A 27,072-nucleotide genomic window follows, 5' to 3' on the forward strand; every position below is an offset into this window, starting at 1 on the left:
TGTGTGTGTGTATGTGTGTATATATATATATATATATATATATATATATATGTAAGTCGCTTACATAACATTATATATAAAAAACATTATATATATATATATATATATATATATATAATGATTAATATGTATGTATATATATATACATATGTATATGTATGTATGTATTTATATATATATATATATATATATATATATATATATATATATACACACACACACACACACACACACACACACACACACACATATATATATATATATATATATATATATATATATATATATATATATATATATAAACAAATATTGGTATGATTAATATTTTGATTAGTATATTTATATCCAAAAATATTTTTTTTATCGTTTTGAGCTTTGAAATAATACATTGTCAACATTAGCCTTGTAATTCTTAAAATATCTATTTAACATCACTTTAATTTAAATTTTTTTCTCCTAAAATATCCTCTCTTACTATGAAATTCAATTCCAGAAAAAAAATGGTGAACCTTTTTCATGTTGACTTGTTTCAAAAATCACATTATATAGCTACATTTATGAATTATCATTTAAAATCAGTTATTTATATATATATTTTTTGCTTTAATGTGAACTTTTATATCTAAATATTTATGCATTTGTAGTTTGTTCCATACGTTCTTTGATACAATCTTTGAAATAATATCAGCTTCTGACCTATCATTATTTGATTTTATTTAGCTTCACTCTCTCCAACTTTGCATATATTTTTGAGCCAAATTGATCAACAATCATTTTAGGAAGTTTTTGTTTATCAGTTTTGCTAAATTTCTTTAATAGATCTTATGGTTACAAATAAAAGTGTTAAAGGCTTCAAGTTTGAGGGACGACCACAAATAATGGCAGTTCTGTTTTCTCTTAGATGATCTGAGATAAAAAGTGTCTTATAGTGTTTCTGGTGGTCTTTTCACAGACACTTTGGGAGCTATTATGAACATCTCCAGCAAGCACAAGTGGGATCAAAATAGCAGCCATTTCTCATAATAAGAGAGCTGGGGTCAGTCACGATTGGCTCTCTATGTTCAATGGAATTTATCTGAGCTGTTTCTGATTGAACGGAGTGTGCCTGTTTCCAAAATAGGATATAGATGAATTAGTAGTGTATTAGGCGACATTTGTTTGAATGCATTATTGAGAGAGCGATTGCGTGTGAATAAGTGTTGTAGTACTTGTTTAAACCATGCTTTCAGCTGACAATATCTATATCTAGAAGGAACAAACAATTCCTTGAGAACTAGAACTTGTCATTCATGTCCATTGCCGTCATCATAGCCTTCACATTCTTTCTGATTTGAGTGATCCTTCTCTATCAAGACCTTGCATTTTCCAACATGACAATGCCGGAACACATACTGCATCAATTACAACATCATGGCTGCGTAGAAGAAGGATCCGGGTACTGAAATGGACAGCCTGCAGTCCAGATCTTTCACCCCAGTGGCGTAGCCACGAGTGTGCCGGGGTGTGCCTGTGCCACCCACAGTGGCAGCTGGCACACTTAAAAATAGATGCAGAATTATTTGTTATAGTCTCATTAAAAAATGTTTACTAAACTTGGGCTATTGTTGTTTACTTAGAATATATATATATATATATATATATATATATATATATATATATATATATATATATATATATATATATATATATATATTCGCGTCGCCAGTTCGCGACTCGGTTGATTCGGATCGGCACTTCGGAGCCTGTTCGTGACTCGGTTGATTCGGATCGGCACTTCGGAGCATGTTCGCGACTCGGTTGATTCAGATCGGCACTTCGGAGCCTGTTCTCGACTCGGTTGTTTCAGATCGGCACTTCGGAGCCTGTTCGCGACTCGGTTGATTCAGATCGGCACTTCGGAGCCTGTTCGCGACTCGGTTGATTCAGATCGGCACTTCGGGCGCATGTTCGCGACTCGGTTGATTCAGATCGGCACTTCGGAGCCTGTTCGCGACTCGGTTGATTCAGATCGGCACTTCGGGCGCATGTTCGCGACTCGGTTGATTCAGATCGGCACTTCGGAGCCTGTTCGCGACTCGGTTGATTCAGATCGGCACTTCGGGCGCATGTTCGCGACTCGGTTGATTCAGATCGGCACTTGGGAGCATGTTTGAGATTTTTTTTTTTTATTTAGAACCGGACATCGAAGCAGAAAGTGTTTGTCAAACAGTTAATTGGTGATAAATGAATATTTGGACTTGAGGCTTTTTTTTTACCTGTCGATTCAGCATGTACATGGACCCACACACAAAGGTGGACACACTCTAGACTTAATCATCAGTAGGGCTCTAAACTTTTCATCTATATTCACCCATATAAAACATTTGGTGCATCATAAAGAGGAAGATGTGACAAAGAAGTCCTAAGAGAGTTGAGCAACTAGAAGCCTGTATTAGACAAGAATGGGACAACATTCCTATTCCTAAACTTGAGCAGCTTGTCTCCTCAGTCCCCAGACGTTTGCAGACTGTTATAAAAAGAAGAGGAGATGCCACACAGTGGTAAACATGGCCTTGTCCCAACTTTTTTCAGATGTGTTGATGCCATTAAATTTAAAATCTTATTTTTCCTTTAAAATTATACATTTTCTCAGTTTAAACATTTGATATGTCATCTGTGTTGTATTCTGAATAAAATGTTGAAATTTGAAAGTTCTACATCAGTGCATTTTATTTTTATTCAGTATCAAAACTTTTTTGGAATCGGTTTTGCAGTTATAGTGACTATACTTTTAAAATGTGTTGTGTAATGTTTCTTCTGATGCAACATCTTGCCTCACCTTTCTGTTGCGAGTGCATTACTGTCCACATTAATTTGTTTGGTCCCATTTTGTATTACATAATTATATATCTCCACAGTAAGTGCTTATATTATTAAAGATACTTATAAAGTGGGTCTGTTTGTTTTCTCAAACTGAACCACAACTCAACTGTTTTTTCAGCAGGTCACATAATCTGTCTGTAGAGCTTAAGATGTACTTAATCTGGAACATTATTGCAAATACTGGCAGCAACAGACATGCTATTCTTCCACAGTCATGTTGCTGTCAATGCAGATCACCCAACAACTTTCATCACGACAGAGAGGTGTCGTTTGTCAGGAGTGCTGGAGGTACAGTAAATGCCATGTCACATGCCATGAGTGGTTATGAGCATGCTTATGTCATGTTTATGTTTGTATTTATTATAGAAGCTGTCATGTTAAGTTATGACAGGTAAAACAGCACACTCTCCTGCTATGCTCTATAAATCAGATGCTTGTTGCAGAGGCCACCACGGTGGATGTGAAGGTAAACACAGGAGGACTGACCAAACCAAAATCTTAATGGTTTCTTATCTGTGGAGTCACACTTCAATGGCGTGAAGTGACCACCACATACCAGTGTGTAGTGTTTCGTCAAGATGAAACGGTGTTTGCAATTCATGATTTTACTTTACTAATGTGACATTTCTGGGTGAAAAAATATATTCAGTGATCTTAAATGTTGGGAGGGACATTGATTCGAATTCATTGGACTCTAAACAAGTGGTGTTGATGGGCAGACTGATTCTGAAATATGAATAGTGTTTATGTGTATTGGAATAAAATGTATATTAAGAAATTTGAACATCATCTTTTTGATTTGATTTTGAGCTATCTCACATGTTCTGTTTTAGTGGTTTTCAGATGGTGCATTGAAGGTCTTTCTGAAGCGTCATAAATAGTCTTAAAAATTAATATAGATATATTTTATATAATATAAAAAATAGGCTTATTATGGGAAAGCATTTCACATATTATTTGTTGTATGTCCAATAATACAGAGTTTTGGTGCAAATTCATTAGTCAGTACGGAGAAACCAGCCAAATTAGCCTGATGCCAGCTTGAACAGGTTGCTTGATATCCTCTCATCCTACACAAAGTAAAAGAAAATATGACCCAGACTAGATTAAATATGAATATAGATCATGCAACCATTGAAAGCCACTCATATTGATAGTTATATTGTTGATGTAAATGTGTATGGGCATATGCAATTAGTGATGGATGGATGGATGATAGACAGATATAGACAGATGGAGCAGTGTATTGTCAGGCCTGTACAATTTTGGATGGATGGATGAATGATTGATACATTGATAAATGATGAATGTATGGAGAAGTGTGTTGTTAGGCTGAAGCAATTCATGATGTATGGATGGATTGATGGATGAATTGATAAATTATAGACTGGTAGATGGATTTATGGATGAACGGATGAGTGATAGATTTATGGATTGATGGATGGATGGATGGATGATAGATTGCATGGATGGAGGACCAGTATATTGGATGGATAGATGATTGATTGATTGATTGATTGATTGGTGGATGGAGCAGTTTACAGTAGTGTTGGGCCTGTGCAGTTCATGGTGGATGGATGGGTGATAGATTGATAGACTGAAGGATGTTTGGAGTGAGCGGTGTATTGTTGGGCCTATGCAGTTCAGGATTGATGGATGAATAAATGAATGGTAGACTGGATGGAGGGATGGATGGATAGATAGATAGACAGACAGACATGGACTCATGGACAGATGGATGGATAGTTTAAATTTTCACAAAAAGTCTCCAATTGGTGTCCATAGTAAAATTGACCTCATAGAACAAAACCAGTTGAGACCTGCTGCTGTATTTCACATCAGCAGGCTTTGTATTTCCACAAATCACCACTCCTGAGTAGCAATTACATGGAATGGCCTCTTTCTAAAAGTAATTTCCAACTCCAAATGTCTCACTCCACCAGTGTCCTGCCCATAAGTCAGAGACCCAGTAGCACAATCAAACAGACACCTCATGTCTCTGTTTGTACTTGAGTTTTTTCTTCAGCCTGCTGAGGGACCATGCTTGTAATTGCTTCTTTGGAACAGGGGAAAAATAAATAATCCTCTCTCAAAGGTAATACTTCATCACACTTTCTGTACTGATTCATTTCCACTCCGGGCCATTTATTTGACTGGCATTATATAGAAAGCCCAAGTTTAACCTGTCGTAATGAGCAGGAAATGCCTCCATTACCCCAGATCACGGGCGTAAAGCTCAGTGGGACTATATGCAAGCAGAGATGAGCTGACAGATGTGCTGTGTTCCTATGCAGAGAGTCACACACGAAATCATAGACAGAGTGTGAGCGATGATAGTCGCGAGCGGCATTTGATCAACTTCAGCTGCTTTCATTCAAGAAACAGAGTTCCCGATCGCAAACCCAATGGGAAACCTGTTTGCACAAAGCATCGGTGCCAAAGTGCATGCTCTGTTGTTAAAGGTAGATTAAGAAAAGTAGGATCTGTCTCATTGAGTGACATGGAGATAACAGTCCGCTGGTGTGAAGGGACAGAGGTTTAAGAAGCTTTAAGTCTAAGATTTAAAAGCACAAGTTGAGATGAAATGTATGGTTCACTGACTGTGTACCAGGGAGCAAATGCACTGCCATTACATTCTAGCTGCTAAACGCCGTCTATAAATCATCTGCTCAAGTTATAATTCTGCACATCTGCTGATTTTAGAGGCTCACTTTTATACTTATATAATTCTAATGCAGAAGCACATTAGTGGAATGCATTAAAGTGCACTGTACTTTCTAATGTAGAACTGTAAGGGCCTTTAAAATACATTTGTTGTGTTCTTCACATACTGTGCAGATGCATTTATTTGCATTTTCTCTCTTGATAACATGCTAAATTATTCGATTTATGGTGCCATTTCGTAAAATTCAGTGTTTCGGTCACCACACTTGAATTTCTGTTGTGACAAAAATCAGAATATAGCTGGAAAGGTTTTATGTCATGTCAGAATGTTTTTTGTAAGGCATTTGTGTGGATGTATCAGTGATTATAGCTCAAGAAATTACAAATACAGTCTGCTCTGCACTGATGTACAGTATGCTATGTACTACTGTTATATACTCATAATAATAATTCTGTTACAAATTCTGCAAAAAGAATCCTGAAAAAATGAACATGCTTACCACAGAAATATGAAGCAGCAAAACTGTTTTCAACATGTTTACTGTGCAGAAAATCGGCATATTGATTTCTGAAGGATCTTGTGACACTGAAGACTGGAGAAATTCAGCTTTGCATCACAGAAATCCATATATTTTAAAATAAACGTACAAAGAAAACTAATGGTTAAATTTTTTAGTAATTTTTCATAATATTACTGTTTTTACAAAAAAAAAAAAAAACATTAAAAATATCCCTACCCCCAGAATATTATATTTATTAAAATCACATAAAATCATTTTCACATATTGTTATTTATATAAGTATGCAAAAAACTTTACATATCAGGCAGTATCCATTCTATTCTATTCTATTCTATTCTATTCTATTCTATTCTACTTAATAAACTGCAAATAAATATATAAATTAAACAATTTATTTTGCATTCTTTGAAATATTCACTTCAGAATAAAACATACTGTTGTGCCAGGCAGTATTTAGAGTAACTACTTCATGATAATCATAACTGATCCATTTTGATCAGCTGATTGTCACAAATATCAGTCTGAAACGGGCAGTGTTCAGTAGTCTGAAGTCGCCTGAGGATTGAAATGGAGTTTTATGATGGTGGCAGGTGCTCAGAGCATATGTGTGCTGGTTTAAATCAAAGATAAGCAAGCTTAACATATCATATCCAGACATGTGTCCCTGAGGATTAGAAATGTGTCAAAGCAGGAATATTAGTCCAACGCCAGATGTCTGAGAAATAAATAAGGACCGTCGACTGCATTCATGACACTACTTCTTCTTTTTCTTTGTTAAAAGATAAGTATCTTTTTATTGCAGTAGGAAGTGGCCTTTTTGTTTCTTGCACAAATTCATTTTTTATTCATTGTTTTCATTATTTTTTGATGAATACAGGCTTTGCAACTCTCTAATTGGCCGGTTATAACCAGCAGAAATCAGCAATGCGTTAAGAATAAAATTGCCCTTTGCTACATCTGATTTTGGCATCTTCGCTTTGTCTCTCCTCAGAACTACAAAGCAGTTCTTGTGGGAATCCAGGAGTTCCTGCCAAAGGAATCCTGAATGGAACAAGTTTCAGTGTGGGAGACAGAATCCGGTACCACTGTGTGGCTGGATATACCCTGGACGGCCATGCTCAGCTGACCTGTGTCACCAGCACGTCTAATGTAGCAGTGTGGGATTTTCCTATTCCCATCTGCAGAGGTAAGAAGTGGCAGATAGATGCTTGGGGAACTGTGCTGAGCAGCTCATTTTTGTTTTCTTCATGCTGGGGTTTTTTATTTATTTATTTTTTATTTTTTTGACGCCGAGTTGTTAAAAGAAGGCCTTCTCTGCTTTTGTAGAGTATCATAGGGCATTAATACATTTGAATATGCTTAAAACATCTGAATGTCATGATAAAATATCAAAGCAACCGGTTTCTAGAAACAAATAATGCAGAAACGCTTCTCAGAATTTCATCCTTTCATAGTATGTGCCAATATATATCTCAGTAATTGTGTATATTATGCTATAAAATGAAATAATAATAATTATTTATTTTATTTTTAATAAAAATAATAAAAATAAAGTTTTTGCTGAACAATCAGGACTATAATTTCAACAAAACAGCCATATTTGTCAAATAGATTCAAAAGGACAAAACAACCTTTTTAACATTGCTTGCAACGTTGCTCAGTCAGCTCCAAAAAGAAATACAAAACCTGTGCTATCTAAAGAAATACAAATTGATAAAACTATTAAATCATGAATTTTGCTAATAATATGGGATAACAAGAAATGTATCATTTATATTTTTTATAGGCCAGTCATTTTTGACCAGGAAGGTGGGGAAAAAAAACTAATAAAAACTAAATATTTATTAAAAAAGATTTGTACACTGTTGTTACACTGAGTAAGCAAAGTCAGTATGTTTTAGTCTGTGATAACATAGTATTTTTGGGGAAACGAAAATGCTCTACACACACAAACACAATAAATCATTTTTATTAAATAATTTTAAAGGAATAATTTTATTTTAGGTGCATGAATATAATGCAACCTACCTAATAATAGACAGCAATAGTTATTCATATAATAAAACCTGCCTATTGTAAAAATAGACAGCAATAGGTATGCATATATTTTTACCTTTTTATGTGTAACGAAAATGGTCAAAAATAAATCATTGAATCAAAGTTTCTATTTTTCAATCAAACCCTTTTTTTATAACAATTTGAACTGCATCACAAAATCTTCTCAAGTTTAAATCAGAGGCACTTAGACGTTTCTTTCTTCAAAACTGATACCAGAATCATCACCAATATATTGGATATATATAGTTCTGCCCTATAATATCACATTCACTATGTTTCAATACCTTTTGACAACCACAGAGCATCTGATTTCTGATTCTGAACTGCAGTTCTCTGTGATAAATCTGAACTGCCTACAATTTTATCCTTTGAACCCTTACACCCGACAAAATTCTTTTGATTTTTTTTTTTTTTTTTTTGTGCTGTCATTCTTTAAAATGCTGCTTGCTGTGATATAATGCACTGACATTCTGATATTTAAGTGTCCAAATACTTTTCGGGGCCACAGATTCTTTTGTAAGCAGCATGTTGGCTCAAAAGTGAAACCGGTTGCTATGCTATAAGCCTGGAGTACTCTGGCTTTGGCTTGATATATGAGGCTTTTATATTATTCAGTTTTGTCGAATTTCAAATGAACGTTGTTTTCAACTTGTATTGTGCTTAAAATTGTCTCTGCTTCTAATTTGTCTTTCTGGGATTGCTTTAGATATGGTGATTCATGAAGTGTTCTGCAGTGCCTGCCTGCTGTAAAATCCTGCAGTTCTTTTACATTAGTCTTCTTTTGCATGGCGCAATCAAACATGAGTCGCCCCAGTGGGAAATTCCTGCATGTGTGAGATCCGAAATACAGTTCAATAATTCAGGTGTTGCTTTAATTATAAGCATGAGAAACTTTGAAATGCACTCAGGTATTTTGGATAACGTTTTACATTTTGGAATGCGATGCATGATTGACCTGAATAAAGATAAAATATGCTATATCCCCAGGATATTTGAAAAATGAGTACTGCTTTATCATTTGTGCTTAATGAAAGATGAGCAGGGCTCAAAACATATCGATGAAAGGTACTTTTTGGTAGAGGAAAGACCTCATTAAAAACAGTGTTTAAACCAGCAAACTTGTTTGATGTATTATAGCCTTTCATCTTCTTATTAGTTTTGCTTCAGTAGCTTTTAGTTTGGCTGAATGAAAACAGAAACATTATGTGACTCACAATTTAGGCTATGATATTCTGAAGTCTGCGTCATCAAACAATTTCAACTCCGATTTTTTTTGGTTGAGTTCTGTGCCGGTTGATGCTGGTAGATAATCTGTAACCAAACCATCTGGGGAAAATAAAAAAGCATCTTTCTAAATTGATGACAATTCAAACCGAATGTTTCTATGCCTATTTCAAGTTGGAGATGAAAGATGGTTAGATTGGTTAGTGAGTGAGTCATTTGAGTTGATTCAGTGAACAAATGAGTTGTGTGACTCTCTGTATTTAAATATAGACCTAACCATAGATTTTGTGCCGGGACAGTAGCTCCCTGTCATACTTCAAGCTTGATTAGCATACTAGCTTAATTAGAGAAACTAAATGAATGTCTTTTCAGTGGTTAAATTAATGTTTTATCAAATGCAACACATGAAAATTGGTCGGACGTTAATGTGATTCATCCAGAAGTGATTCCGGATGATTCACAAGAGAGAATAACTACTGCCAGCTCTGTCTTTGAGTCTCATTCAGCGAAACGAAGAACCCGTGGCCTTGTTGCATTCAGCCAAATCAGTCAAACCAGGGAGGAATCTGTATGACACATTTTCTGACCCCAGGCTTTTTAGCACATGCTTTTTCATCTTTGGGCAAGGGAAACTAATCATCTTTGATGAGGGTATCTGAGCCTGGAGGCTTGCCCCTTGTCTCTGCCCACTCTGGATGTCTTTAAAGCAAACTATATTACCGGTAAATGCAAAGCAAAGAGAGAAATGGGGCTTAAATGAGAGTCAGGTCTTTGTGTTTATGCCAGCTGAAAGGAAGACCTGTGATAAATTCGGTCTGAATATTAGACCTGTTGAAAATGCTTGTTTTTTTTCTCTAATGCATTTCACTTAGTGAGAGAATTTACTGCTTACGTTCCGATTAAGTTATAAGAACATTATATCAGAATGTTTTCAGAATGTTCAATTGTACATCCACTTTAATATTTAAAAAATATTTTTTTCTTGGTTATGTGAGCATTAGAAAAAACATCAGTCATTGTTAATTGTTATCATTTTATGAATATTATGAGAAAATATTTTTTAGTATATAGTTAAGTACATTCTCAAACTAATGAACAAATGTTGTCCTAATAATGTTAATAAAATGTCCGTTTATAATTATCTGGCCTTTAATGTTCTCAAAACCTTTGCACAGTTAGCACAACAATGTTATTTATATATTGTTGGAGAATTTTATTTCTGAAACATTTTAGTTGGACATTTATTTAAATGCAGTGGCGGCTCCTGCCAATTCTCTCATGCGGGGCAAATATTTGCTCGATTAATGGGGATAGGTCACCCATTCAATTGATAAATAACGGCTAGTTAAAGATGTAAAGGGAACTGAACTACTATAGTATTAATTAAAAATAAACTGACATTAGGAATCAATCTCTTGGTCTCCTTATCTTTCTATATGTGTGTTAACACAATTCATTCTGACGCCAGGATGTGGTTTTTCCACAAAAAAAAAAAAACAACAACTTTTTACTTCGATTTCAGTTTAATAAGAAATAAAAAGTCACATAAATCACTGTTTACACAACAGTGCGTCACCCAATCGCCCTAATGGAGAAACCGCCAGTGTCTAAATGTTACTAGTTTCTGAATTTTCGGAGAACATTCAAAAGTAACATTCCCATAATGTTTGAAAAATAATAAAATGGAATGTTCTTTAATGTTCACATAACACTAAAAAAGGTTTTAAAGCATTTAAAATGGGTTTTGGATGTTCAGAAAACATACGACATAAACATTATTTTCATAACTTAATGGGAATGTTATTAAAACATTCTTAGACCATTTTGGTTGGAAGGTAGTAAATCATGATGTTTACAAAACCTTAGTGTCTGACTAAAATGATTAAGAAAAAAACGTTCCATGAGCGATGTTTGAATAACATTTTATTCTAACATTCTGATAACATTGTCAATGACCAGATAACTTTGAATGAACATTCTATTAGCGTTACTGAAGAATGTTTGTTCATATCTTTGAGAGAAGATGGTGAATAGTTTTACCATTTACTGCACTTAGTTATCTATCCTACCGTGGTTATGTGCCCACAGAAAATAGTTTGCTTCAGCAACTCTCTTCTTCATCTTCCTTCGGGTTCTTCGACTACTCTGAGAGGGCAGCATGACCCTCAGAATGAGCAGATGGTTTTTTGATCCCACTTCCTCAGAGAACCTGCCTATTCTAAAGATGTACAGTAGGCACACATCCAAGAGTCCTCAGCTGTCCTCTTCGGCGCACTAGAATGGCAGATATCACTGAATCCAGATGGAATGACCTAGATCCAGAGGACACACTTTCAAGAGCAATGAAATTCTTGCCATGCTAACAGTTTCTGTCGATTGTCTGGTTGTCGGACACATGTTTCCAGTAACTGTGTGACCTGTCCATAGCAGTTCTGTGAGGAGAATTTCTGCAGGAGGAGCTCTGAATGGGGTGCTCCTTCTGATAGCTTAAACCCCTGCAGAACATGTTGAGACAGTTCAGTGTCTTGCATGGCCAAGCAAGCTTATCTTATCTCTGCTTACCTTCTTGCTCATTTAGCAGCCAGCTCCAAAACTGAGTACATCAAACCCATTTTCATAGAGTAGCTGTTTGTCTCTGAGCAGTATCCCAACCATGAATGTTGAAATCCAGCATAAAAATGTAATGTATAGTCGTAATGTATATACCAACCGTGACAATAGTGGAAAAAACATGATCATTTCAGAGGCTCCTGAATTCAGGACCCACAAGCTGCCAGTCCCAAAGCCTGTTAACAAAGTTAATGTAAAAACATTTATTTTACGAATCTAGTAGTGGTGCTTATTTAAGATATTTGCTTTTAAATCTGACCATAAAATGTAATTGTATAATGTTATAAATCCAAACATAATGAATATATAATTTAATAAAATATATAACAATATGTAGGATTGATAATGTAAGGCATCATATACAGGTGCATCTCAATAAATTAGAATACTTCATAAGACCAGTAAAAACATTTTTAGTGGATTGTTGGCCTTCTGGAAAGTATGCTCATTTACTGTACATGTAGTCAATACTTGGTAGAGGCTCCTTTTGCTTTAATTACTGCCTCAATTCAGTGTGGGATGGAGGTGATCAGCTTGTGACACTGCTGAGGTGGTCTGGAAGCCCAGGTTTCTTTGACAGTGGCCTTCAGCTCATCTGCATTGTTTGGTCTCTTTTTTTCTCATCTTCTTCTTGACATTAGCCCATAGATTCTCTCTGGGGTTCAGGTCTGGTGAGTTTGCTGGCCAGTCAAACACACCAACACCATGGTCATTTGACCAACTTTTGGTGCTTTTGAAAGTGTGGACAGGTGCCAAATCCTGGAAAATTAAATCAGCATCTTCAAAAAGCTGATCAGCAGAAGGAAGCATGAAGTGTTTCAAAATTTCTTTGTAAACGAGTGCAGTGACTTTGGTTTTCAAGAAACACAATGGACCAACACCAGCAGATGACATTGCAGCCCAAATCATCACAGACTGTGCAAACTTAACAACTTAGCAACTTATGCTATGAGCTTCTTCACCATTCCTCCAGACTCTAGGACCTTGGTTTTCAAATTAAATACAAAACTTGCTTTCATCTGAAAAGTCTCAGTTCTTCTTCTTCTAAACACAGGTAAGACGCCTCTGATGCTGTATGTAGTTCAGCTAATTGCTTGACACGTTCTATTTGTGGTGGCTCTTGGTGCCTTGACCCCAGCCTCAGTCCATTCCTTGTGAAGTTCATTCAAATTCTTGAATCGATTTTGCTTGAGAATCTTCACAAGGCTGCGGTTCTCTCAGTTGGTTGTGTATATTTTTCTTTCACACTTTTTCCTTCCACTCAACTTTCTGTTAACATGCTTGCATACAGCACTCTGTGAACAGCTTCTTTGGCAATGAATATTTGTGGCCTACACTAGAGCTTAAATCGGGCCCAACAAATGAAGCCCGACCCTACATGTTGCACTTAATCTACTGAATAGTAGGCTACAACGCGCACAGGCACAGCAGGTGTGATGCGTCACGCATGCGAGACTGCGAGTGGACGAGACGCTGCACATGACACATGACGTGCTTTATCAAGGGCTCGTGCTCGGGCAGAGAATCTAAGCTCTAGCCTACACTCCTTGTGAAGGGTGTCAGTGATTGTCTTCTGGAAAACTGTCAGACCAGCAGTTTTCACCATGATTGTGTAGCCTAGTGAACCAAACTGAGAGACCATTTTGAAGGCTCAGGAAACCTTTGCAGGTGTTTTGAGTTGATTAGCTGATTGGCATTTCACCGTATTCTAATTTTTTAAAATGGTGAGCCAAAATCATCACAAATAAAAGAACCAAAGACTTAAACTACTTCAGTCTGTGTGCATTGAATTTATGTAATACATGAGTTTCACAATTTGAGTTGAATTACTGAAATGAAAGAACTTTTCTACAACATTCTAATTTATTGAGATGCACCTGTATATAAAGCATTTTCAAGCAGCAAAACAATCAAAGTGCAATGCAGCTTTACATTTTTTCTCTCGCTACATTAGAATGTGTTTTCCGTTTAAGAAAAAATCTTTCCTGAGCAAAATTTAATGTCTCTCATACATTTTCACCATCATTTACAGAATATGCCCACTAAAAGTTATTTTAAAATATTAGACATTTTATTTGCATTCATGTTTTGTGTGTACATAAAATCACTTTTGTAAATGTAATTAAATGCACACACACAGAAATTGTTTTAATGTTCATTTTAATGTTTTAGCAATAAGAGTGTAAATCAGGGTTGTGTGCCTTTTTTTATCTCAAAATGGACCAACTCTTATGCACAACCATGCTGTAAAATATCACACAGTACAATCAAGCTTGAATCCATATTTGTACAAGAGGCTTTAAACACTCCATTTTGGTTCCCACCTGTATGATGTGCTTCATTTTGATTTACAAAAGTAGCATGAACTCTATTTGTGTTGGAAAATTATTTGGTGTTTCTTTTTTCTTTTTTTGAACATTAGGTTTTCAATCAGTGTACTTTTGTCTCTTAAATGGACATGATGACAAGGAACCAGTGATTGAAGAAATTACAGTAAAAAAATAAAAATAAATAATCACAGTAGTCAGAGACACGTTTAGTGTAAGCATGCAGTAACTCATTTGATGTTGCATTTATAATCTTGTCTCTCGCATCGTTTTTTAAAAGTATTGTTAAAAAGATTAGCTTTTCGAGTTGTGCATTGTGCATCATTAATGTTCAGTATTTCACTGTTTAGCAGCTTGAGTAGCTTCTAGGAGAAAACAAAAATCTAATTGAGTTAATTTTGCTGTTGATAAGTGACATGAGTGCATCCCTACAATTAAAGCAATGGTGGAGGATGTTTTGAGAAATATGGAAAAAGGCACAATCAGTATGTAGTCTTGACTAAAGGCCATAAATGTATATTTATCAAGCAATTTCAGAATTGATTCTCTCTCTTTTTTTACTTCAGCAGGAAACTTTTCAGTGCTAATGAAACAAAATCAGGGTCATTAGCTATATCTATAGTTCTCGTTCTTGTGTAGCCACAGGGAATTATGTGAAATGCAGTTTGGTTGCATAAGTGTGCCTTTCTAGGGGAAGATAAACTACCCTCTGGCTAGGAATCTCATATATTGCAATTACTGATTTCTTTATGTGCTCTATAAGTGTGTCACAGGTGTGTGATTCAGCAGTAGTGTGAGCACATGCGGCTCCACACCTGGGATGCAATCATAACACATGGTTCTTGCATTTAGGCCTGTGTATATATACTCTGCATGCATCTAATAATCATTATGGTTACCTAACGCTGGAATCAGCATGGATGAGGTTCGCATAATTAAGATTTGGGAAGAAATCTATCTATCTAACAGAAATTTAAACAGTGACTGTCTGTCAAGACATGCTTTGTTGAGAGTTAACATGAAGCACCACTTAAAACCCACAATTTCCTCCATAATGTGACAGACTAGAGACTGAAACAAGACAATTCTTAAGATAAAATGTAGTTGATTATTTTTTTTTTCACATTTGATTTTTATATTATATATATATATATATATATATATATATATATATATATATATATATATATATATATATATATATATATATGTGTATATATGTGTGTGTGTGTGTGTGTGTGTATATATATATATATATATATATATATATATATATATATATATATATATATATATATATATATATATATATATATATATATATATAGTTATTGTTATTGTCATTATTATGATTTTATTTATTAGAATATATAGCATATTAAATATTTCATAAGACCAGAGCACGTGCTTTTTTATATATTTTATATATTTTTATTTTTATTTTTGTAATTTTTTTAAATGTACCGCATTCAATTTTGCATATGACCAGAGCAAGTTTTTAAAGTATTTACATTTAGATTTTTTGATTGTGTGTGTTTATACAGTGTATATATTCAATTTTCTCCAAGACCGGAAATGAGTTTTATTTTTTATTTTTATATTGACTTGAAGCTGTGTTTCTTTTAATATTAATTTATGCCTAGAAATGCTACAGGCTTGTAATGCAAATACGTCTGTCTTCAGTTTTGTTTATTATGCATATTCATAATCTAAGTTGATGTGTGGCCCCAAAAAGTATTTGCACATTAAGTCGCACTTAAATGTCTGAATGACATTTAATTAGATGCAAACAACAAATTATGCTGGATCTCTTCACAGAACTACTTGTTCCACAGTGACCTTTAAACAGCTGTCTTGGAAGTGCTTTTTTAAGTGGATATAAAAAGTCACACACAAGTGTAAAATGACACACTTCACTATAGTTTCAGTGTGAAAATACTTTGTGGAGCTACTGTAAAGTCAGACAGCACTAATATAAGTGATAATGTGTCCATATTCAACAGAGTTTGAGTTGATTCTCTAACACTCGAGGAGTGCTGAACTTGATGAAAGAACAAAAATTAAAACCTGACGGTTCATCCTAAAAGATAATGAGAATCCAAATTAAGTCTTGAAAAGCAACATTAATCCCTCATATTGGGATGTTTCTTCTTCTGAGTTCTGCTTTAATGAGAGCGGATAAGGCATGTACCGATCTATTATCCAGTACCTTTCATGTACCCATCGCATCAGCCTTTATCAGATCCATGTGCCTTCAACTCACCGCCTCTTCTGTGTAGTCTCAGTCTCAGACGGCACACCTCTAGACTGCCCATAGCCTGCTAACCCACTCGCTCGCTCCATACTAATCCATACTGCAGACAAAACCGTAAAAGGACTTTCTTGATCTGGCAAACTCTACTTTCTTGACCTGATCGGCTAGCTTTATGAAACGAGGTTAAAAAGTCATGTCTGCCTGGAGACAAAGTTGTGTTTACATGGCACTAGGTTTAAACTTGAAGCTTTTGATGCTAAAATTATTATTGAACTTGTCCATTTCAATTACAATTAACAAAATAAAAAAGGCAAAAAAAAAGACCTCTATCACTAACTTGCTGTATTCTTTTTCTGTTCTATCTGTTTTCTTTTTATTTATTATATTATTTAAAAGCCCTTGCTATGTGTACTGTGTTTAAGCTAACTAAGACTTGTTATAGCACTTATATATCATTGCTCTTTTTGTTGTTGCTTTGGATAAAAGCGTCTGCTAAATGACTAAATGTAAATGCAATTTTTAGAAAATGTATACAATAATACAATAAAATGGCCCCATTGTATACATTTGAATATTTTTTCATACTAAAGTTTAATTGTTTTCATTAAAATGCTTTTATTTATTACATTTGGTTCTTGTGGCATAATGTATTTCAGATCAATTATTTCTAAATGGCATGTAGAGTCTCTTCCTGTCAAAATGGATTATTCTTAACTAAAATAAGCTGCTGTGTGGATGGGACTTTTTGCTGTTTAGTCAAAAAAAATTGTTTACGTGTGACTAACCTCTGCTTTGCAAACATGTTGCATTACCTGCATTTTAAGCAGCTGTGCGGCGCAGATCTGGACCCTCGTGTGGTTGAAGCTCATTCGTTATTTTCTCCTTGCATGAGCTGTCGAGAGAGTCCTGTGATAAAGCATGAGTTTGCCTAAAATAGCTTTTTAGGGCAGAAATGCCGACATATAAGGCAATTTGCAGCTTAGGGAACATGGACTGTCAGCACACATTAATAGATATGAAGCTGAAGCTTTCAGAGATTTTAGTAATAGATGTTCCGCTGCTTTGAACCATCTGAACACGCAAATGCACCTGCCGTCTGCTGGATTCGTAATGAACGAGATGTGCACTGCTACACGTGCATTTAAAATTACATTTAAATAATTAAATATGCATAATGTCATTTACAAATCGGGTAACTTAATAAATGTGATTTTCTTGGCCCTTTGAACTCTACTTATCAGTTTTATCAGCTAAAATTCAGAATTGCGAGATATAAACTTTTTTTTTTCATAAAAAAGGTAAGTGTGACTTTTTATCTCTCAATTTTGACTTAGAATTGGTGTTGATATCTTGCAATTCTGAGTTTACTTTCTCAGAACTGTCAAAACTATGGGACAAAAAAAAAAAAAAAATCACAATTACCTTTATTCTTTCTTTTTTTTTATCCCATGGCAGGAAGAAGTTTCCATTTAAAGTGATAGTTCACCTACAAATTATTATTTTTTTCATTATTTACTCAGCTTCATGTCATTCCAGACCAATTTGACTTTATTCTTACTGCATGACACAGAATAAGTTATTTCGAACAATGTTTCAACTGTGTCTGTGTTTCAACTCATCAAAACAACACTGGACCTCATTGCATGGACAAAGACATGTTTCAGTATCTTATACTTTGTTCACCAGAAGTTATACAAGTTTAGATCCACATCAGGGTAAATAAATGAATAAGTCTGTTCTTCATGCAAAGCATGTCAAATCTGTGCTATGGACTTGCAGTGCTTGCAATTCTTGCAATATTGCCCTTTTGAGCAGCTTGACAGCTCACTATGAGTGATTGTTCCATGTAAAAGAGCTTCAGAAAATCCTTCTTTTGTGTTGTATGAAATATACATATGGGTTTGGAATGACATGAGGTGAATAATAAATAATGAAATTATTTCGTTAAACTATTCAAATGCATTAGTTGTACACCAAATGCGTGTGCAATATGTAACATTAGCTGATGTCCTGCGTATGTTTATTTTAAATATAAAATACTCTTCATTAGGTATAGTGATTGCATTTTGGAGTGTTTTGTTGAGACGCTTTCCTCTTATTCTGCATATGAAGCTAATTGGATTAATTATCTTACACTGTCTCTGTTTTCAAGCCAGTCTTGGGCTGCATAATTAAGTGTTGATTACATTTTTGTTTTTGGAGAAAAACAGATTGCTTACAAAACCCATATAATACTCATTAAAGTAATCATTTTGTTCATTAGAACACAACCAGCAGTTAGCATGAAAAAACAAACAAATGTTTTCAATTCACAAACATTTTACTTTTCACTCTTTCTCTGTAAAATAATATTTGTTAATATATTGTGTGTTGGTTTGGTCAACAGCTGAGGACACATGTGGTGGGACCTTCCGTGGGTCCAGTGGCACCATCTCCAGTCCAGACTTTCAGAAGGACTATCAGAGCAGTGGCGAGTGCACGTGGACTATTCTGGCTGATCCAGGAGACACCATCTCACTAGTCTTCACTGAATTCCAGATGGACAGCAAACTCGACTCTTTAGAAGTTGAGGGATCCGATCCCCCAACGATATGGTGAGTGTGATACTGGATTAAGCTGCATCTCACTGGAATTCTTAATCTGCATTCTGTGGTCAGTTAATTTTTGCAGGGTTCCTGGAGGTTTTAAAAAGGTCTTGAATCATGGAAGAAAGAGTTAAATTCATCAAGTCGTGGCATCAAATGCTGCATTGCAATGTAGATCTTGCTCAGTATTTTTGACTTGTTTTCTAGTACAAATATCTAAACATCCTTAAAACAAGATACATTTACTTGAGATGCAAATGTAAAATGTCTTGGAAAAAAACGGAACAAAATTGATTGAGTTTTTGGTTGTTCGAAGTTGTATTTTCAAACTTTAAAGTGTTTCAAACTGTAAACTCATTTTGTGTCCTACACATATACACATTGGCGTATTGTGTTCCGTAATTTTCTTTACTTGGTCTTAAAAATGCCTTAACTGTACCTCCATAAAACCTTCAGAAATGTTCTTTTTATTTAAAAAGCATTAAACTTGTATAATCATCCCAAGTAGTTTCCTTCATATCTGTATCTCATCCACACACGCACACACACACACACACACACACACACACACACACACACACACACACACACACACACACACACACATAGTGAGAAAATAAATATGTGTTTGTGTGTGTGTGTGTAAATTATTTACTTCATTGTGCAAAACACTACGGAGTCCTGCACATGACATGCAGGTAACAATATTAGGCTAAATCGTGTGCATGATTTACTAATTCGTTCCCTCAATGTACTAAAACGTACACACGATTACTATTGCGTTCCTTGAATTACTATTTCGTTCACTTGATTTATAAATAGTGTGCACTATTTACTAATAAATTCCCTCGATTTGCTAAATTGTGAGCACGATTTAGCAAATCGAGGGAACGCAATAGTAATCGTGTGCACGTTTTAGTACATTGATGGAACGTATTAGTAAATTGTTTGCACAATTTACGTATTTTTTCTTGCATGTCATGTGCGGGGCTCCGTAAAAACACAGCATGTACAAACCATGTTTATCATCATCGATTTTTTTTTTCTTCACAGTTTTATACATTGTTTTTGAGGATGAGGGCACATCACACGATTTGTGATTATTACCACTGGCATCATTTGATTTACATCTACAAAGTTACAGGTGATTTTGCTAAATAGCCAGTTTGATGGGATGCACAGTCTTTGACATTGCCAACAATAGATGTGGGAAGTGTTTTGTTTTCCTTTTTAAAAGCCTGCCTATTGTGTTATCCTACATGTATATGCTTAGTTGCAATGTATTATTTGCGTTTATCAGTTTTTTTCCCCTGCTCTCTGCTATTACCCACCTGTTGAGATCCACTGATTTAAACTCAAATCAATATTTCATATGCATTTTTACCTGCATAATTACTGTACCTTCATCCCTTTGTGTTTTTTCCTTTATGCATTCATAGGATTCAACATTCTAATTTCTAATTGTGGAAATTATTTTCAGTATGACAATTGTTGGGCTAGAAATGTGCGATTTTTGTGTTAGATTGCCTACTCTTTCAAATTACTCTGAAGGTGCCAAAACTTCCATCAAACCTCTGAAATGACTTTGTGAGCTTATAAGATTACATGCCTTTAACTTGATTCAATGCAGCCTGCATGAATCTGCAGATGGAAAGATTTCAGTCTTGGCACAGGAAAACAGCACACTGAACGAGTGCTCAGCGTTAAACTCAACCGCTGCTGCTGAAATGACAATCAGACACTGTGAGTTATGTTAAGAGTGCAGGGAACATGATTGTGTGAGCAGTCTCCTGCCGTGGTGGTGATGACCTTGCTTGTCGGCTGCTTCATTGATTCACTTAAGTCATTTCTATAAGCATTTCTATAACTCCTCCCCTCTAATATTGTTCAAGCCAAACAAACAAATCAATATTTTTGTTGGAATGACCTTTAAGTAATTCTACCATACTTTCTGAGTATGTTGGAAAGGGCAAAAACAACAATCCTGTAAGTTACAAATCACTCATAGAAAAGGGGCATACAAAAGCCATTCCTCTTGCTCTCCAAAAGAAAGAGCGTTCTTTGTTTAGAAAAGTATATTGCATTTCTTTTTGTCTGAAATGGAACATGCTATAGGACTTAAATGAGACACCTGGGGTCATGTTTTGCAAGCATAACGTGACTGTTTCTGGGTCACTATTGTGTTTGTACTCCGATTCTGAGCTCAGATCAGACAATATTTAAACCACAAGAGTATATTTTGGGAATATGAACTAGATGTGTCTGCGTTTCTCCGTATTGTGATGATGAAAATGTTTTATTCTTAGATGAAGACAAATAGCATGTTCTTGTTAGGGTTTTGCATCATTTAAACGAAGCAGTTTTCCTCTTTTCCCCACACAGGCCGCTCAGAGAGACGTCTTTTGTATCCATTCACTCCTCAGAGATTTTACACACTCGCTGTGACTGTGGCTGCCCGCTGCATACACGATTTGTCCCACTTCCCTGCACCACACTGCCTGGAAATAAAGGAATAAACACCACACACTCACACACACTCACTCACACTCAGGCAGATTATGGTGCATGGTGGGAGAAGGTTAAAAGCAGACAGCTGCATGGACTGTCATCATAATTTTGCAATGGTTCTTTTGTGATAATACTATCTTTATATCCTCAGTCCAGAATCTGTTATTTCTGTTATTTAAGGTTATTTAAGGATACCTATCTATCTATCTATCTATCTATCTATCTATCTATCTATCTATCTATCTATCTATCTATCTATCTATCTATCTATCTATCTATCTATCTATCTATCTATCTATCTATCTATCTATCTATCTATCTGTCTGTCTGTCTGTCTGTCTGTCGTTCTATCTATCTATCTAGTATCTATCTATCTATCTATCTATCTATCTGTCTATCTATCTATCTATCTGTCTATCTGTCTGTCTGTCTGTCTGTCTGTCTATCTATCTATCTATCTATCTGTCTATCTGTCTGTCTGTCTGTCTGTCTGTCTGTCTATCTGTCTGTCTATCTATCTATCTATCTATCTATCTGTCTGTCTGTCTGTCTGTCTGTATCTATCTATCTATCTATCTATCTATCTATCTATCTATCTATCTATCTATCTATCTATCTATCTATCTATCTATCTATCTATCTATCGTTCTATCTATCGTTCTATCTATCGTTCTATCGTTCTGTCTGTCTTTCTGGAAATCCTTTAAAATAAGTGATTAAGTGAAAGAGTAAAGGAATTTTAAAGTGACAAACTTGAGTCCGATCACTTAGAAAAGCACTAGCGCACCTTGATGTGTCGTTCATGTCTGTAACACAGTCAGTGCAGTTACATGCCAAAGTGTAATATTTATGGGAGTTTGTTTTAATCCCTAACTCTACGTGTGACTGATATTAATAGAGATGCTTGACTTTGAACTGCCAACAATGCTGAATGAATATTTGGACAGATGCTATAGAGCCTGTACTCCCTGAGATAAGCTATTTGGCTTGTGTGGCCTGAAATAACAGATGTATCGCAACATTTCTGCCCTAAAGGTGAGCTGCACAAGCACCTGGGAGTTAGAACCAACAACAGTGTAACCACCGGCAAAGGCCAGATAACATTATTATTATGGAGAACATGATGTGCATTTCTCTATTAATAAAGCGTGAGTGCATTTGACTGCAGGTCCAGCTATTGTCTGCTGACCCGCTGCACAAACACTTACAAAAAAATAAAGAGCAATTGAAAAGACACAAATAAATCAAAACACAAATGCAGGAAATGGAGACACCTCCTCTCTTACTCCTCCTGCCTGCTTGAGAGAGAGAGAAATAAAGAGGTGAAGATATAGCGAGACTAACAAACTGGATTTGTATGGTTTCAGTGCTGGGTTGTTGTGGGTGACTGAGAAGGCATTGCTATGCGGTTGCTAGGGTGCTTTGCTGCGGTTGCTAGGGTATTTGGGTGATTATTTAGTGGTCAAAAGAGTCCACCACCAAGTCTCTCTGATATCCTGGTCACTAGATGTGACTCACTCCTCCTTCACGATTACTGAATGGAGTCTGATTGCAGCCAGACAATGAAATGACTGAATGATTGAAAGAAGGCTAGAAAGAAAGAACCAATGAAAGAAAGAAAAAAGACTGAAAGAAACAGCAATAAATAGAACATGCAACAGATAGAACGATAGATGCATGAGTAATAACATTTTAATTTGTAGTTGTCAATTTTTTTTCATCAGCACTGTTAATGATACACAAAACTTAATGTGATTCAGCATATAAAAATGAAAGTGAAACAATGTGTCCATAAATTTGTTCCACAGTTTAATAACGATTTTTTTGGGATGGACTTTTAAGATTTGCTCTTGTAATTAACCACCTAGCAACCTTTCAGATTTTAGAAACCACATAGCAACAAAAAAGCAACCAACTAGGGCACCTTAGCATCATGGCAGTGTGTTTTAGAGTTGTGTTTGTGAAACCGGCAGACGATGTGGGGTCATTTGTTGATGTCGCTGGTGTCTAAATTGAAGTGTCTCAAAATGTTTTACTGGAGTGCAGGGAACTCAAAGTCAATCAGGCATCTTTCAGGTCAGAATCAGGGTCGGATCCAAGCTTTAACGTGGGTTGATGCCTTGACTGTTACAAACATATAAAATTCTCTCATTTGCCCTTTTCAACATTACAGAACTGACAAGTGTTTGAGACACAATTATGAACTGTGTTTTTCTTCAAAAAGCGATTCCACTGTCGGATCTCACTTAAACAATTGCAGCCACTCACAGACAGCCAATGACGGGCGATGATTGACAGACAGCAAGGCCGAGTGCGAAAGCAAGGAGTCATTCTGGACAGTCTGTGCCGGCTGGAATGGCTTAGCCTTGAAATAGTTTTGCTCTTTTTACTATAGACTTTCACTGTCACAGCCGATTGACTGTTATGAAGTTTAAAATTACGGCCGAGTCCTTGAGATGCTTGCAGATGGGAAGAAACAATAAATCTAATGTTAGTGGCAAACAGCTGAAGGCTGTTTTTACGTCATTTGCATCTCAGTAAACAATGACTAGTAAACAAAGTCATTTATAAAGGTCATATTTTATGGCTTGTGAAGCTTCCAATACTTGCTTCATTTAGCTTTCTTCAAATAGGGGCAATGAACCTTACAATAATATCTTAAAAAAGAAGAAGACGAAATATTATGCATATGCCAGCTCTTCTTATCCAAAGTGGCTAACATTGAATTCAAAGTATAGTGTTTATCACTTAATGACCTTGGTTGCTTGCTTGCTTACTTACGTACCTATCTACTGTACCTACTTGCCTCTGATATTATTGGTATATTTTACTGATATTAAAGCTGTGTCCAGAGATGGTTTTGAGTGTGTAGGAGAAACCTGTTTACCGGGGGGAAACATTTAGAGAGGTTTTGCAGGGTTTTTTTTTTTGGGTAGTGGGGTTCCACTCAGCATGTGTATTTTTTTTTTTTGTCAGATATGTTTTGCAAGTATTAACTTAATCTCCAGTGTGTCTCTTGAAATAGAATGGATGACATGGGAGTAAAGCGCTACAAAATGAATGTGGATAGCAGCTCAGATCATTTGATTTTGTGTGTATTTACTGAGAAATGTGTAGGTGCATATTGAAATTTTAGCCATTTATCATTTTTCTTGAAGGCTTCTCACAATTCTGTTGAGCAGAATGAATAAAAGTGCTCAATTTAATTTACGTGCCTAAAAGTGAGACTTTTCTAATTCTATTTTTAAACTCTGTTGAAATGTATGATGCAATTGGTGTAATTTTATTGATGATATGCTATTTTTTATTAAATCACAAGCTTGGTAAACCATTTTGGAGATTTTTGTCTTTGCATGTTGAAACAGGAGCTATATATACAGTATATGCATATAGAACAAGGCGAATGGGTTTGACGTTTCTGCATCTTCTTTACAGGTTATCAGGAATTAATATTCCTGTGCCCATAGTCAGCAACAAGAACTGGCTACGGCTTCATTTCATCACAGACAACAGTCATAGGCATAAAGGATTCAGCGTTCAGTATCAAGGTACATTTGATATATACTGTAATATGGTGTGATTCACAATAAATTGCATAAGTTTCTGATAATTGCTTGAGACAAATTTAGCAAATACATGTCCATGTCTATCTACTATATATTTGACCTCGAAATAAGGAACAGATAAATGAAATTAAATAAATAAATAAACATTCAATGTTTGTGTCAGACTTTTATTTTGATGTGTTTTGCCCGTCTATTACCTTTCTTTGGGTTTCCTATTTCACTTGTTCCTGTTTCCTTGCTTAATTGTTTGTCATTAATTAGTTTGTGTATGAAAAGTCTCTAAATAGTTTTTCTTTCAAGTCCAGTTAACAGATTGTTTCAGGTTAACTTAGTTTTTCACCTGCTTGAACTGCACTAGAATACTTAATTTCATTTTACCTTACAATGCAAAATCATGCATAATATAATTTTCCTTTTCTTGTGATTTTGGGTCATATAATGACCCTGACCTCTATTACTCTGTCTAGTAATTATGTGCAGCTTCATTATCAGAAAATCTTTAATCACTTTGTTAATCTTAATCAGCTGCTAATTATAATGCTTGATTTCTTATAACGAGGAACAGAAAATGACCGGTTAAAAGTTGACTCAAAGCATGATCCACAAGTTATTTTCAATTAATTTGATTGGAAGCAAAATTAAAAGATGAATTCCAGAACTAAAATAGACGCAAATCATGAAAGTAAATAACACACACAGACAAAAGAGAATTATATTTTCACAAAGACAATACATGTCTCACAGGAAACATTTTGTCACATGTTTTTTTATTTGCTTTTTAATTAAGTAACTTTATTAGATAAACTATAACTCAAGGCTTTTTGAATCTCACCTACATGGAATGAAAATTTGTCTAATTTCCTTTGTTTTCTTTTGCTGAGCAGTGAAACGATCTGGAGATTTTAAATCAAGGGGAGTGAAATTATTACCCGGAAAAGACAACACAAGTAAATTTTCAATAAGTAAGTGTGTTTCTTTCTCTCTGTAAAATTAAATACACACAGTCAGTTGATAGGTGTACTTTGAATGCATTTTTACAAATAAACTGTACCAAGTTATGTAGGGGTGGGCTATATGACTTATATCACAAATGAGTTATTTTATTTTATGATAAGAATATATATGACAATATAGTTATTTTTGCTTTAAGTAAGGGTTTTATGATATCAAAATTTGAGACCATCATCAATTTATCCTAGAATTATCCTAACTAACATAAAAAAACCCTCTCAAGATAAATGAAGATAAGCAACCAGTCAATAATAATAATGCTTAGTTTACTTTAAGACTGAATGCACTGATCTAATATACTGACACACATGCGGTTTCTTTCTCAAATGTTTACGTTCACTTAAGACATAAGGAGGAAGGATACTCACAAATATGGGCATTTTGGTACATAAGTGTGTGTTTGACCATTCAGGGCCAATGAGTCTGTGTTATAATATAAAAAGTGTAAAAGTGGCTTTATGTGTGCACCGGTATATACCCCAGACAGGATGAACACATGCATATCAAAACGGATTTTGTTAAAGGGATAGTTCTGCCAAAAATGTTATTTACATTATTTACTCACCCTCAAGTAGTTCCAAAACTATAAGATTTGCTTTCTTCTGCTGAGCAGAAAAGAAGATATTTTGAAGGATGTTGGTAACCAAACAGTTGCTGGTAGCCATTGACTTCTAGAATGCTTTCCCACTGCTATGGAGGTCAGTAGATACCAGCAATTGTTTGGTTGCCAACATTCTTCTTTTTTTTTTTTTCTTTGTTTAACAGAAGAGAGTCAGACATACAACTTTGGAACAACTTGAGGGTGAAGAAGAGCGTGTTTCTGTGTGTGTGTGTGTTGGTGCAGGCTCGGTCACGTAAAAACCAAGCAGCTTTAAGATCTGC

The 27,072-nt window shown here is 35.3% G+C and overlaps 1 protein-coding gene across 1 annotated transcript in view; it reads left to right on the top strand.

The window, feature by feature from the left end:
* The window catches only part of LOC128030179 (CUB and sushi domain-containing protein 3), a 231,452-nt gene that overhangs the window by 34,824 nt on the left and 169,556 nt on the right, over positions 1–27,072 (top strand). The window contains exons 5-8 of the mRNA XM_052617664.1: positions 7,039–7,233; positions 18,907–19,114; positions 25,049–25,161; positions 26,061–26,141. Coding sequence (XP_052473624.1) covers positions 7,039–7,233; positions 18,907–19,114; positions 25,049–25,161; positions 26,061–26,141 — 597 coding nt within the window. The remainder of the gene's footprint in view (positions 1–7,038; positions 7,234–18,906; positions 19,115–25,048; positions 25,162–26,060; positions 26,142–27,072) is intronic.

Source organism: Carassius gibelio, chromosome A16 (assembly GCF_023724105.1).
Source record: "Carassius gibelio isolate Cgi1373 ecotype wild population from Czech Republic chromosome A16, carGib1.2-hapl.c, whole genome shotgun sequence".
Taxonomy (NCBI): domain Eukaryota; kingdom Metazoa; phylum Chordata; class Actinopteri; order Cypriniformes; family Cyprinidae; genus Carassius; species Carassius gibelio.